This window comes from Eubalaena glacialis, chromosome 1 (genome assembly GCF_028564815.1).
Source record: "Eubalaena glacialis isolate mEubGla1 chromosome 1, mEubGla1.1.hap2.+ XY, whole genome shotgun sequence".
In the NCBI taxonomy this organism is placed as follows: Eukaryota; Metazoa; Chordata; class Mammalia; order Artiodactyla; family Balaenidae; genus Eubalaena; species Eubalaena glacialis.
Genome location: NC_083716.1, coordinates 166092025 through 166106395, shown reverse-complemented (window position 1 = coordinate 166106395; position 14371 = coordinate 166092025). Strand labels below are relative to the sequence as shown.

General features: G+C 37.3%; 1 protein-coding gene across 3 annotated transcripts in view; it reads left to right on the top strand.

The window, feature by feature from the left end:
- ACVR1C (activin A receptor type 1C) overlaps positions 1-14371 on the top strand; it is a 38753-nt gene that overhangs the window by 10560 nt on the left and 13822 nt on the right. Inside the window, exon 2 of one of the 3 annotated variants that reach the window (XM_061200442.1) lies at positions 10027-10266. The exons of the other annotated variants lie outside the window; for them this stretch is intronic. Within the exon in view, the coding sequence (XP_061056425.1) occupies positions 10027-10266 (240 nt within the window). The remainder of the gene's footprint in view (positions 1-10026; positions 10267-14371) is intronic. 3 annotated transcript variants of the gene reach the window in all.

Below are 14371 nucleotides of genomic sequence, written 5' to 3'. Positions count from 1 at the left end.
CTGTCTTGGTAATTGATAGAATAAGTAGATTTTTTTAAAAAACCAGTGAGACTACATAAGGTTGAATCAACATGATTTATGAGCAACCTAATTTTTAGAAAATTATAATGTAAATTATAATAGTCTTATGACATATCTGTAAGGAAAATTTCAAAGCCCAAGACGTTCTACCACAAAATTCTGCTAAATTTCCAGGAACAGATAACTGTGTAACTGTTACACAAACTCTTCCAAAACATGGACAAAGAGGAAACACTCCTTAACCTATTTTATGCATAACCTTGATATCAAAACCCAACAAAGACAGTATGTAAAAAAGAAATTACAAGCCATTCTCATTTATGAGCATATATGTAAATATCCCAACTTTAACCTGTAACAATACAGGAAAAGGGATTCTGGGAAGCACAGTACAAGGACAGAGAAATGATTATTTGCGAAATCAAGATAATGATTACCCTGGAGGTTGGGAAAGGATATGATCATGTGGGGTATCTCCGAGTGGGGGAACAGGTAGGGGGTAAGGGGGCTGGTGATCCATGGGGGTTTATAATTATTTTTATGCTCAGTGTATATGTTGTATGCACTTTTCTGTATATTTATTATATTTCACAACAAAAGGAAAACAAAACATCAAGTTTCAAAGTAACTTTGTTTTTGGCCACACCGCGCAGCACGAGGGATCTTAGCTTCCCGACCAAGTATCGAACCCTCACCCCCTGCATTGGAAGCACAGAGTCTTAACCGCTGGACCACCAGGGAAGTCCCAAAGTAACTTTTGAGTATGGGTAAATTTATGAAAATTACACATTCTCCTAACATTCGGAGTTGATATCGGAGAGCTAACCGGCTGAGGACATTATTTAATTCTTTCCTTATAAATTTTTATACTGTTTGTTTTGTTGCAAATGTGTTCTTTTTCTAATGAAAAAATCTAATGGATCAAAGTTTGCTAAGACTATAAATGTTTAAAAGACATCTAGTTTCCTCCAATACCCATTTAGTAGCAGAACCTAGACTTAGCTGGGTGTATGGCTGTCCCTCCAACTGACAGTATTTTCAGCTCCTGTTACTGGTAGGTGTGGCGTAAGTTGTGGCTAATGAGTTGACTGGCAGTGTTTTGGAGGACTTCTGAGAAGACTCATTTAAAACAGAACTGGCACCTTATTATGGCATCCTCCATCATGCTGCCTGGATGTAAAGGATGGAGTTTAGCAGCTACCTTGGACCATGAGGATAATAGCTACACGATAGGGATGGAAACAAGGGAGATGAAAGGACCCTGACCAAAAACTAAATGGAGCCAACCTGCTAACATTGGACTATCCATCTTCAACTTTCTTTTACATGAAAGAGAAAAGGAAACTTCTATATAGTTTCCTCTGTCACTAGTAGCTAAATCTAATTCTAATGAACATAGAAACAGCAAAACAAGTCATTGAGAGTTCTACCTGCTTATTGGTTGTACCTGACCCACAGACAGGTTTCATTTGATCTACATAGTTTCTGGGAAAAAAAAGTGAGTTTCTTTATAATGTTAAACATTGAGTCAGTATAAAAATCCAGACATCTGGCTTATCTTGAAAAAATCAGAAGATTTGGCATTCTTGAAGTCTCCCTCTTGTTATCAGTTGGCTGAAGCAGAAGTGACTGATTTCCTTATTGGGCATGAGCTTTCCTTGTTCATTCATTCACTCATTCAATACCTACTGAACTTATATCCACTGGCCTAGAGTTCCTACTATCAGTAGTTTAGTATATTTTCTATTTTAATATAGTTGAGTTATTCTGTTTAATATAATTCTATGTCTGACTTTCCTTTCTTATTATTAAAACATGTCTTTCCTATGTGAAGGAATCACATTTTGTGGCTTGTTTCTTTCATAGTGGGTTGCATTGTGATTTGTAACAGAAATGATTTCTGGTGACTCTAGGTAACATCAGAGACATGCTCAGAGAAAGAGTGGTGATGTCAAATAGCATCAAGAGCATTCTAAAATTGTCTATGAAAATTCATCGAGGATAAGGTCAGGAAACCTGGGCTAGAGAAGCCTCTTATTTATAGGGTTAATTTTTATAGGAACTGCTATTTAGTTTATACGTGCACTAATTACCACCCTTCATATGGAAATAGAGTATTCAACAAAAACATTCAAGTTCTGGGTATCTTTGTTCCCATTTTGCTGCCAAAACATACAGTGCTTGAAAGGGTAAGTGTAATAATAATTTCTGATTTTTCCTTTTGGAGTTCAATACACTATTTTAATACTATTGTATTTTTGACTAATTCAAATAATTAGTTTCAATAAAGAAAATACATGCACAACATTAAAATGTGGGTACTTTCCTAATTAACCTCAGTACAGTTTTCACCGTCCTGTTCTCAATTGTGTAAAGAAAAAAAGAACAATTTATTATTTATATCAGCTAGGGTAGATGAACAATGCATATTGTTAGGCACATGTCTAAATTAGACTTTAAGCCAAACTGAAGGATTACATTTGAAGGAAGATAAAATGTGAAAACATTAGAATTGAATTTATCAAAATTAATCATTTTAAAGCGTGCTATAATTATAAAAATTTGCAGACTCAGGTAGTGAATATTATTCTTTGGGGAGCTGAAAAGTCTTGCTATCTTAATCCCTTTAAAAAATCCATTGTTGTCTCAACTTTTATGGTTTTCTATTTTAAATGTAAATTCATTGCTCTAGGCAGTGTAAGGTGACATCAACATGCTGAGAAATACTCATGGGACCCCTTGTGGAATTGCTCTGCCACCACATGAACAAATCCATTTGTAGCTCATTCTCTGAGGATTCCCCACACACCTGACAGGTGTGCCAGACAGGGATTTTTTTTCCCCATAAGCTGAAAGGTGCTATGATTTTTACATTTTGAAAAGTCTATGAAATATAAGTATACAAAAAGTCAAACTTGTACTTTAAATGTTTAATATAGGAAACATTTCTTGTCTCAAGGAACAAGTACACTGATTTTAATTATGAAATTTTGTTCATAGGGATTAATAGGAAATTGAAAGTAAAATTTATAACCAATTCTAAATTGAGGATTTTACACTATGTAAGCCCTACTCTTCTCAGTTACATAAATACTATTACCCGTTTACTCAAATATTTTTCAGGTGATTATCGTATATAGGATGTTGAACTGGGTCAAAATATCATTGTCTCATGTCAGTCTTTTCCAAATGGACAAGCTGCTTTGTGTGAATGTGTTAGCTGAGGGAGAAATTCTATTAGCATGAACTTTAGGACAGAGAAGTGTAACTTTTCTTTGTCATCAATATTTTTAAGTGCCTTCTTTGAACAACGCCCTCAGCTATGAGATAGGGTGCTTCTTCCAAGGAACTTTCATTTTTCTTACATAAAAGTTTGGCTTAAAAAAAAATTAAAATATTCTTTGAGTAATTACTATCTAATTTCTTTATAGATATGTATCATTCAAGAATACACACTACTATATATAAAATAGATAATCAACAAGGACCTACTGTATAGCACAGGGAACTCTACTCAATACTCTGTAATAACCTGTATGGGAAAAGAATCTGAAAAAGAATAGCTATATGAGTATGTATAACTAAATCACTTTGCTGTACACCTGAAACTAACACAACATGGTAAATCAACTCTACTCCAATATAAAATAAAAAACTAAATAAATAAAAAAAGAATATGTGTTTTGATGACAGATTAAGAAACTGATCTCTGGTGCATGCCCTAAAATTAAGAAAAACTGTGAAGCCGATTTGAATTCTTCCTACATTGCATTAATCTCACCTCTGCTTGAGTCAGAGTTCTTCCTACCCCTTATGCCAAAGATTATACTCTTCAATCTAACATTCTTATTTCCTTAATATATAAAATCATTGTTATTTTTAAATTCAGGTGCTGGTGGACAAAAGAAGATTTGAGGCTTCTCAGTGTTCCTCCCAGAAAACTGGCAGCACAAGGGGAAGTAGCCAGGAAATATTTTGATGTGCGGTGCTCTCTGCCTGTTACACACGCATGAAATCAGGCCAGATGTAGACCTTGTATACTAGTAGTCATTTATAGATTGAGCACTGAATGACGGAATGGCCCATCAGCACCTCATCTGATATGGTTAAAAGGCAGAAATAATTCTCATGTTATTTCTGTCACTGTCATGGTTCAGTTCAATCTCTAGATTAGAAAAGATTCTGCCATTGTTCAGTACTTGAGGTTCATGTTGATCAGAAACAACCTGTTTGACATGATTATTCTCACTCTGTGAAGAAGGGGGACCATTTGCTTCCCCCTATAGTGAAGCATGTTGGAGGGATCTAACCAAATTAACTTATAACTGCATTTTTCCTGGTGACATTTATAAATATAAGGGTCACTGTGAAGAAGTAGGAGGCTAGGACAAGCTCTCGTGGGTGGTGGTGGAGGGCTCCCTGTAATCAGGAGTTAAGAATTACATGGAAGTGTTAGACAAATAAAACTGCGTTTGTGACTTAACTCCTTGGACCCGTTCTACTTCCCATGTGTGTGCTTCACACATGTAAAGTTTTAGTTACATATTCTTTATACTAGACTGATTCATCATGAATGGAACTCTTCATCATGATCTTTTTCTTATCTGCCACATCTCTCGCTCCTACATAAAGTTTTCTCTGTATTTTTACCAGCCAAATTGCTTTGGAATTGTACCCTAGATGGGTCATGTATTCCTTAGTAGATTTTAAATTCCACAAAGATGTGGACTGTGCCCCACTCTCTGCCCCCCATCCCAGAGAGTTGTTCTCAGTGCAATATTATACACACCAATCCCTTTGGTTCCAGGTTTTGAACCAGTTTAGTAAAGCAACAAGAAATCAATTAGAAATGTATTTTCATTACCATCAGGCAAATATTTGAGATAATGGTACCCATATTTCTGGGTGCTTTGAAATGGCAGGTAAAGGAGAAGATTTGGGAGATTTCTCATTGCTTAACATGTCACTCTGTTTTTGACAAAAGAAATCATTCCTGTTGAGCTAATTAACAAGGTAGCTTTGAATATCTTAGAGGTAATGTATTTCTTTTTTCTGTTTCAGCTGCACTTATTATTTCCATACTTTTCCCCCAGAAACCTGTGAACTAAACAAAAAGCTCTTTAACTGAAGTCAGAGGTCATAGAAGTTTATAGGGTATAGAAGTTTATAGGGTACATCACCCTGTACATCACCATGTCATTCAGTAGTTCCTAGTGGCATTTCTTCTGGTGCCAGGACAGAAACAGACCTATCAGAAAGCATCTCGAGCAACACAGTCTTTTTGGTTGCTTTATTCTGAGAACATTTCAAAGCCACAAGCTGGAGAAACAAATGCTTCCCTTTTCCTGGGGTGGGCGGGGGGACGGGCGGGTGGTAAGGAGGCAGTTGAAGACTTGATATTTATACATTCATGGATTCAACCTTGCAATAATAGCATCTTTTCACTTGGGGAAAACTTTTAATAAAAGGAATAGGAGTGGTTCAATGCTAAATTAGTTTGTGGTTTCTTTAGGGGTGCTTTGGACCCTCTTAAATTTATGTAGCTACTTGTTATAGCAACTTTTGGGAAGGAAGCACTAACCTTGAAATGGTTCATAAAAATTCACTTCGTCTGGATGAAGACCTCTGTTTTCTTTGCTCAAATTTGTTTTTAAACAGTTGTCCAGCCAGTATATATCTTTTCAGTCACTATATCCTCATTTTCTGTACATCGCTGCATTGTAATATATCAGTTTCTAGTCAGTTGAATGCCATTCAAATACAGTGAAGAAATATACCTTTAAGTTGAACACAAATATACTACAGGATTTTTGTGCCAAAGGTCAATATGAGTTATTTGAAGCCACTGATCAAGTCCACATCTCTCCTCAGTTCTAAGGCATCTCCTCCTATTAGCATATACTAAAGAAATACAAATTAATTAATATGAAGGTCATATAAATCTCATAAACATCAATAATTTTTCATACTTTTAATAAAGAAAGAGAAAAGGTCAGCAGGGGAAGAAACATGGAGATCATGCCCACATTTTCTCATCTTTTTCTTTTCATCTTGAGAAGTTTGCCTCCCTAAAGCCAGAAATAGGAGGTGGCGAGGAGGTAACAGGAACTATCCTGCGAGAAGCTGAGGCATCTAAACTGGTTCTGAACTTTATTTGGGCAGTAGTAACCACCACTGCTTTCACAATCACCAGTTTCACTCCCGTCTCTAGGGAAAGTTGCAAATTCGCAAAAATACTTTAAAAAACTTTCTCCTTTCTTTCTTTTTTTCTTCCTTCCTTCCTCCCTCCTTCCTTCCTCCCTTCTTTTTTCCTCTCCCTTTTTTTGTTCTTACCTTCTTACAATCTTTTGCCTTTTGTATGATTCCCTCCAGCTGCACAGAATCTTCCACCTCATACATTCCCTTCTTCCTGGCTTGTTAATACCTACTTCCCCTGCGTCATCTTTGTCTAATGGACTGCAGAACTTATATAGGGGAGACTTTTGTAAGCTAGACTCTCATCCATGTGGGCTAGTGCTTGTCTCTTTTTTCCCAACCTCTTCTATTTAATTTACTAGAGAGTGAAATAACTAGAGTTAGCAATGCAGCACTCCCAGACGTCACTTTTGGGATTAACGTATGCCACCATGGAGCTGCTTATTCCATGGAGAAATCACCTCAGTTGACACGGTCTCAAAAATTGGAAATTATCAAATAATAAAAGTTCTCCTGGGACTTCCCTGGCAGTGCAGTGGTTAAGAATCTGCCTGCCAATGTAGGGGACACGGTTTGATTCCTGGTCCGGGAAGATCCCACATGCCACGGAGCAACTAAGCCCGTGCGCCACAACTACTGAGCCTGTGCTCTAGAGCCCAGGAGCCACAACTACTGAGCCCACATGCTGCAAGTACTGAAGCCCACATGCCTAGAGCCCTGCTCTGCAACAAGAGTAGCCACCTCAGTGAGAAACCCGCGCACCACAACGAAGAGTAGCCCCCGCTTGCTGCAACTAGAGAAAGCCCGTGCACAGCAATGAAGACCCAATGCAGACAAAAAAATAAAAATTAATAAATAAAATAAAATTATAGAAATGGAAAAAATATTTTAAAAAGCAAAAAACAAAAGCAAAAAAAGAGTTCTCCTATGATCAAGAATGTAAAATCTGTTAGAAAAATTAATATTTTCTTCTGAGATAACTTATTAAAATGTATTCTTAACTGCACTACTGTCTTTTTCTACCATGACTCATTGGGTGTAGACCACAGTTTTCTTGATTTGTCTCCTGTAGAGATTACAATCAACATTTGGTCTAGAAGATAGTTTTACAAATGTTTGCCTTAAAAATTGCTCAGTGCTTAAGGAGCTCTTTCTGGATGGTGTTGCTAGCCTTTTTCTAGCCGAGTCATCTTTTTTTCTTACTAACTCGTTCCAGTAAATTTGTTCACAAAAGTAGAAACATTGCCCATCTGTAATAAACATCCCTGAGAGCAGTAGCCATCACCAGAGCAGTGCACTTTTATAGATATTATCCTATTTTCAGGCTTGCTGACCTTTCGCCTCTTTATTGGTTGCCATAGTGATGATCTGAGCTCTGCTTAATAGAGCTTTACTAAAATGAAGACAATCAATAAGCTTTTTAACAGTAATGTTTATATTGATAGTTCCTAATAACATGTATCAAAATAAAATTTAGCCATATAAATGTATCCAATAGTGGAGTTTTATTTTTAAAAACATGTTTAGGTACATGTTTATGTAAGTTGCAAATGGTTAAGTATATTCTGTGGCTTTCTTAGAATTCCTGGAATACCTTTGTGAGGACATAAAAATATGGATGCAACTTGAAATGTAGATTTGAAAGATTATTATGAAGTGGATTATAAAACTTTTTCATAACAGCAAACTTCAGAAGTGCAACTTCCATGGTTAATGATTTCTCAGTCAAAGTCAAGTCTGAGATCTCTTTTAGCACCTTGTCCTAAGAACACTCAAGGCCAAGCTGTCCTCATATGCACCTGTACAACTTCTAATGATTTCAGATGAATCCTGCAACACTCAGGAGAAGGAAAGTTGGTGATCTGCCAAAATTCACCTGGCAAAGGAGAAGAGCATGAAATATGTTTGTTTCCAAAGTTCACTTAACAGTTTTAAATATTTTACTCATTGGTAGTAGGTAGACTACTATTTTTAGGCTTATAGTGAAACTTTTATGAACACATCTTTGAGGAATTTGATTCTTTTTCCTTTAGAATTGAATAATATTTGTTTTCAAATTATGTTCACATATTCTGGTTAACATGTTGTAAGTAAAATTCAAGTACATTTAGCATAATAAGCTCTCTTGGATTGTCATTACCAAGAAGGAAGCCTGAGGAGTGACTTAATTCTTCCTCTCATTAAGAACTAGCATATGTTCTTTGGAAGAAATCAGATGATAAATAAGTGAATCTATGATGTGCCAGGTGGTGATAAGATCCAGGAAGTTAAATAAAACAGGACAAGGGTACAGAGAGTAAACGGGGAATGAGAAGGAAGTAGTATTTTAGATAGAGTTGTCAGCCAAAACCATCATCTCTGCCTGGATTATTGCATCAGGTTTCTAATTGGGTTGTAGGTATTTTCCAGGTAAACATCCTCACCGCAAACATTTTTGCAGCAAACAGTTTTTGCCATATAACTAATTGGCCGTAAGGTAATTTTGCCATGAAAGATGAAATAACTGGTTGACAGTTTGGTTTCATTTCTCCATTGATGGAGTACTCCTATTTTTATATTAGATAAATCTTAGCCCTCATAATGGTCTCTACAATGATGAGTAGATGTGGCGATCTTAAAATACTGGCTGATAACAATTATATCGACTTGATAGAAAAGACGGTAATAAATTACTGGAAGTGTGAAATAAGAGAATGTAAAGCCAGATTGCATACAATACTAGAAAATGATAACATATTGATTGGTTTGCAAATCCTTCGGTGATTTGAAGGTGCAGAGTTGAACCCACATTTCCCATGCAACTTTGGAATGTCTATCAATAGACATGTGACAATTTGCCAAGAACAAACAACAGCATAGAGGCTTTCATAAAGCAATACAAAGCTCAGTTACAAGTATGCATCCTAGCATTTGGAAACTGATACCTCTCTTAATTAAGGAATAAATTTTAGCAAAAAAGTGTGATGCTGAATGAGGAGATGAATCAACAAGCAAAAAAAAAAAGGTATAATATACTATGAACGAACATGATCTTTTTCTTTTTGACCTCCCTGACCCCATTTCCTTCTACCTTTCTCCTCATTTACTGCACTTGAGGCAAAGATTGTTCCTGAACACTCCAAGTAGGTCTCCACCTCAGGGCACCTCGCACTTGCTTTCCTTCTGCTGGGAACATGCTTCCCTGAGATACTTCTCTTGTAGCTCCCTGCCCCCTCCTCAGAGTGGCCTTCTGTGACCAGTCTCTCTAAAGTAGTGTCCCACCATCACTTTTTCTCTTTGTTCTGCTTTCTTTTTCTTCATAGCACTTATGATCTCTTGCTGTTGTATTACATACCCATCTGTGGTTGTGCGAGAACATAAGCACCACAGAGCAAGGATTTGGGCTCTCTCACTCACTGCTATATCTCCATCACCTGGAATAGTGGCAGCATATTGCAAGAGCTCAGTAATTATCTGTGGCTAAAAGAATGAATGTGCCTTAAGGATGGATTGCTGAAAAATGGGGAGAAAATAGTAATAAAATGTCAAACGTTTTGGAGGTTTTAAAAAGGATCGCAGGTGCTAGTGCTTTCCATGATCCTAATTCTATCTTCCATTGTCACCTAGCAGAACAGAACTGCAACTGCATCCTCACCTCAACTCCCTTTCCCCGCCTTTGCTTTTATCATAGAGAGTCTTCACCAGCTAACATGAGTGCATACTGTGTAGCTGCACGTTATAGATGTAAAATTTTGGTGATCGCATTTCCAATTTCTAAAATACTTAACGTGGGTTAACATATGGTCATGTTCTTTCTTTTTTTAATTACAGCATCACCAAATGCCCCAAAACTCGGACCCATGGAGCTGACCATTATTATTACTGTGCCAGTTTGCCTCCTGTCCATAGCTTCACTGCTGACAGTATGGGCATGCCAAGGTCGACTGTGCACCTACAGAAAGAAAAAGAGACCGAATGTGGAGGAGCCCCTTTCTGAGTGCAATCTGGTCAATGCTGGGAAAACTCTAAAAGATCTGATTTACGATGTGACCGCCTCTGGATCTGGCTCTGGTATGTGCCTATTGTTCATTTTACAGTAAGAAAAACTCTACTTAAAAATAACACCCATTTTAACCAAAAAGGGCCCCAATATTATTAATTCCACTGTTTAAAATGCTTGATATGGTACATGGTAAATTCTGGCATGGAAACTCCGTTCAGGATTTGATGAAGAGTAAAAACTGTCCTGGCCTAAAGAATGAAGTCTTCTCGATTGCTTTTTGTGCCTTTAGGTGTTCAGATTCTCATTTTCACATGCCTTCAGAATTTATTTCTGAAGCCAGAAAGAGTTTTTTTTCCTCTGCCCTCTCCCACATTATGGTTAGTAATAATCATTGTTGCTGTCTTGGTCATGTTTCATGGGCACAAAATAGTTACGGGGCTTAAGCAGTTGAGTTCTGGGGAAAACTTATTAGTTATGCAAAGTAGCGTTCTTTGCTTGTGATCATAAAGGTCTTTGGAATCGGTAGGCAACCCCTGGGATGTGTGTTTGTGAAGTTAATAAGGAGCTGACCTGAAATTGAAATCAAGAATGTGGTCTTAAAGCAAAGAAATGGAAGACGAAAGGGAGCATTCCTGCGCTGGCTTGTGCTCCTAAGGTTATATGACAACTCTTTCCCTCTTTAATGGAACTCCAGAACCCCTGATGAAGCAGTTCAAAATACCAGGCTGTATTATGGCTTCAATGAGCCTTTCTCATAGCACAAAGCATCTGAGGGCTTTTTGAGTTTCCGGTGACAGAAGAGCGTTGACCCCCGACCCACATCCCGTAATAACAAACTCCCTAAAATGGCAGGGGACTCCCAACTTTCATGTATAATTCCAGAAATCCTGTCAGCATGTGGTGTTGCAGAAACATGAACTAGGGTAAGCCTAATTGAGCCATTTCAGTCACCCCTGCATCCCATCTTCCTTTGGAAAGATCATTAAGGATGATTACCCCAAACAGATTTTGAGGAACTCCCTTGCCCATGGCCTTTGGGAGTGTCCAGGCAGGCACATTAACAAGGGCAGATGACAGAGGGTTGGTAGCATCTATATGGGCATCCATATTTAACAAGAAGCAGCTTTGGACTCAGAAGTATTTATCAGAAAAGAGGGGCCTAATTATGTCATCCAGAAAGCCCAGATAGTTGGCTGCTTCTGGGGGCAAGATCGCTTGCTCACTGACCAAAGCCTCAATGTTTACACCATCATTGCACAAATCAGGTGGCATGTTTTCAAAGGAGGAATATTGGAAAGAGTATCTCCAAACTGCGAAGTTTATAAAACTGAAATCCAGATTAAATTGTTGGATAGAAAGTTGGCATTTTTTCTTTAAAAGTAAAACTTACTAGGATTTAATACTCTTTCCTTCCTTGAGTGTTAACTTTTGGGGGCCACTGCGCCCTAACTTCCTGAGCCCTGGCAACGTTCTAGGCTCAGAGTATAGGCACAGAAAGCTCTGATTTGTGGTTTCCTTGAAACCTTATACAATTTATTAAAAGGTTCAAGTGATTAAATAACCATCTATTTAATCCCCACCAAAACATTTCAGTTCGTATGAAGAGGTAAGGCAGAAATATGTGTTTTGGAGCTACTTCTTGACTATACTTAAGATTGACCAAGGATTTCCCTTTCAAATAAAAGTAATGGAGATTTTATAACTGGAGAACGGATATTTAGTTTAAGAAAGTGGTTGTGAGCCAGGGCATAAAATCAAAAATTAACGTTAAGTTTTTTGGTATTTTTGTGCATCTTGAAACCTAAATCTGGACTTATTGACTGCTGAACCCTTTCCTCTTTAGATTATTCTAAGTTCTCTCTTAAAAGAAAGCTGTAAATATACCCAAGCATGGATGATTTCTTTAATGATCAACTTAAAATAGTTCTAGGCACTTTTCCCCAAAGCCAGCTGCATATGTTTGCCAGTGACCACTGGCTAACAGTAATGGATGGCCATACTGCCTTTGATCATGAGGGAGAATGGGTCCATGTGTAGCAAGGCTTCTGTCACAAAAGCTCACCCATAGGAAGGAAATCAGGAGTTCTGCTTCCCCTCTGCTTCTCTTCCCTGGGCAGCGACCTTAAGCAAGAAGCAGCTTTGTCAGATGTTGAGAGACAAAAATTATGAAGCATATCCCGACCTGGTCAGGGACAGATTTCGAAGAGATATAATGTTTGCAAGAGAGGAAAATGCACTGATGTTTGACTGGATGGTCTTTGAGAGATCATGGTGTCTCAGGTGGCTTCTAAGAGGCTTGGTAGGTTTCTGCTTTCCTGTCGTGATATAACACTACTGATGGATGGTAACATTTCCATCAGTCAGGCATCAGCTTCTACAGCCCCTGGTAAAAAAGAGTAACACGGACCTGCAGGGTGAGCCAAAGTCCATGTGCCTTCAAAGGAAATCTGTAAGTGTGTAACACAAAAATTACTCAGATTATTTTTGGTGGTTGCTTTGAAATATGCTGAAGCAATTTTCATTGTTTTACTGCCTCAACTTAATTGCTGTGCTGAGTACCTTAGATGAAATCCTTCTTTGTCCCCGGTCTGAGGCATTGATTATGTGCCTAATCAATTTGCAGTTTGAAAACGTTGGCTTATCTAGTTCTCTAGCCAATTGTTGTTGTTGTATTGTTGTCATTGTCAATATTGTTGTGATTGGTCGTGGTGATGCTTTTGTGAGTTTGTGTATGCAAGACGAGGGGAGGGAAGAGAGAGAGATTGAAATTGTACTTTGGCTTAATAATTGTTAGTACAATTTTCATTGTGTGGCAAGTAGTGAAACTGACTCTAGCTTACAAAAATATCCTGGATAGTTTGCTGCTAGAAATCTTTCCAACTGGGGAGGACTGTAGTCATATCCACTGAATGGTGAGAGCATAAGAATTTGGATTGAAAAACAGTGTTTTAGTTGTAGGTCTGACTTCCACTTATTCCTGGGCAAGTTTTTGACTACCACACAGCCCCAGTTTTCTCATCTCTAAATGATAAAGTTGAACCAGATGATCTCAGAAGAACTTTCTGGCTGTGAGGCTTTGTGACTAATTGTTGAGACCCATAATAGCAAACTTATAGTCTGTGCTTATTTAGTCATGGTGGGTGGTTCTCATGAACATGAGAACATCTGAATAAACTGTGGCTCATTTCAGGAGTAGAGGTCGAAGCCTACAGGAGCTTACAGGGTTGTTGCTATAAGGGTTTCCCAGCCATCTGAGTACAATGACAACTAAACATGACTTTCCTGAATAAATTATACTGTGACCTCTTTAGCTATTTTCCTTCTAATTATAAGAGTAATAAATATTTATGGAATATTGTGGACATTAAGAAAATGTAAAGAATTAGAAAGGAGAATATCACAATTTACTTCACCCCGATTCCACTAAATAGAAATACCCATCATAGCATTTAGCATATATTCTTTTCAGTGTTTTTCCCGTGAATATTTCATATAGCTAGATATACTTATTTAGATGGATAGAATTTGCTATGCTATTTGTCTTTAACAAAAGTATTTTTTCATTTAACACAGTATGGTTTTTATTATAGCAGAAGTACTTTCCTATGTCATTAAGAAATAACTCTTCATAAACAGCATCATTATTTTTGGCTCTAAGTAATCCATCCTTAGACATAATGTTAAGGGCAAACCATTATTGAGCATGCAATAGGCCAGATACCATGCTAGGTGCTTGACATGCTTATTAATTCTCAAAGTATCCCTATGATATAGGTAATATTATTGCCCACAGGTTTTCAGGCAAGGAAGCTGAAGCTCAGAGAAGTTCAATAATTTGTCCATGATTACCATGTGGCACAGATGAAATCTGAACCCAAGCCTTTCTTATCTGTGGTCTCAACCTCTGCACTGTACTTAACAATTTTTCTATTATCAGACACTTTTCCTTACTTTTTCTATAAGTAATAATATATTAAATAACTTGACATAAATTTTTCTGCATTTTTCGTTAAATCTTTAGAATAGAATTCTAGAGGTAAAGCTATTGGTTCAAAAGAACCTAAACATTTTACGTACATTCAGAATATATTTTCTTTGACTTTCTTTTATTCCACAGAAAATATCCATTTGATATTTTCTATGACTGTACCTTGCTTTTAGTGTAACATGATT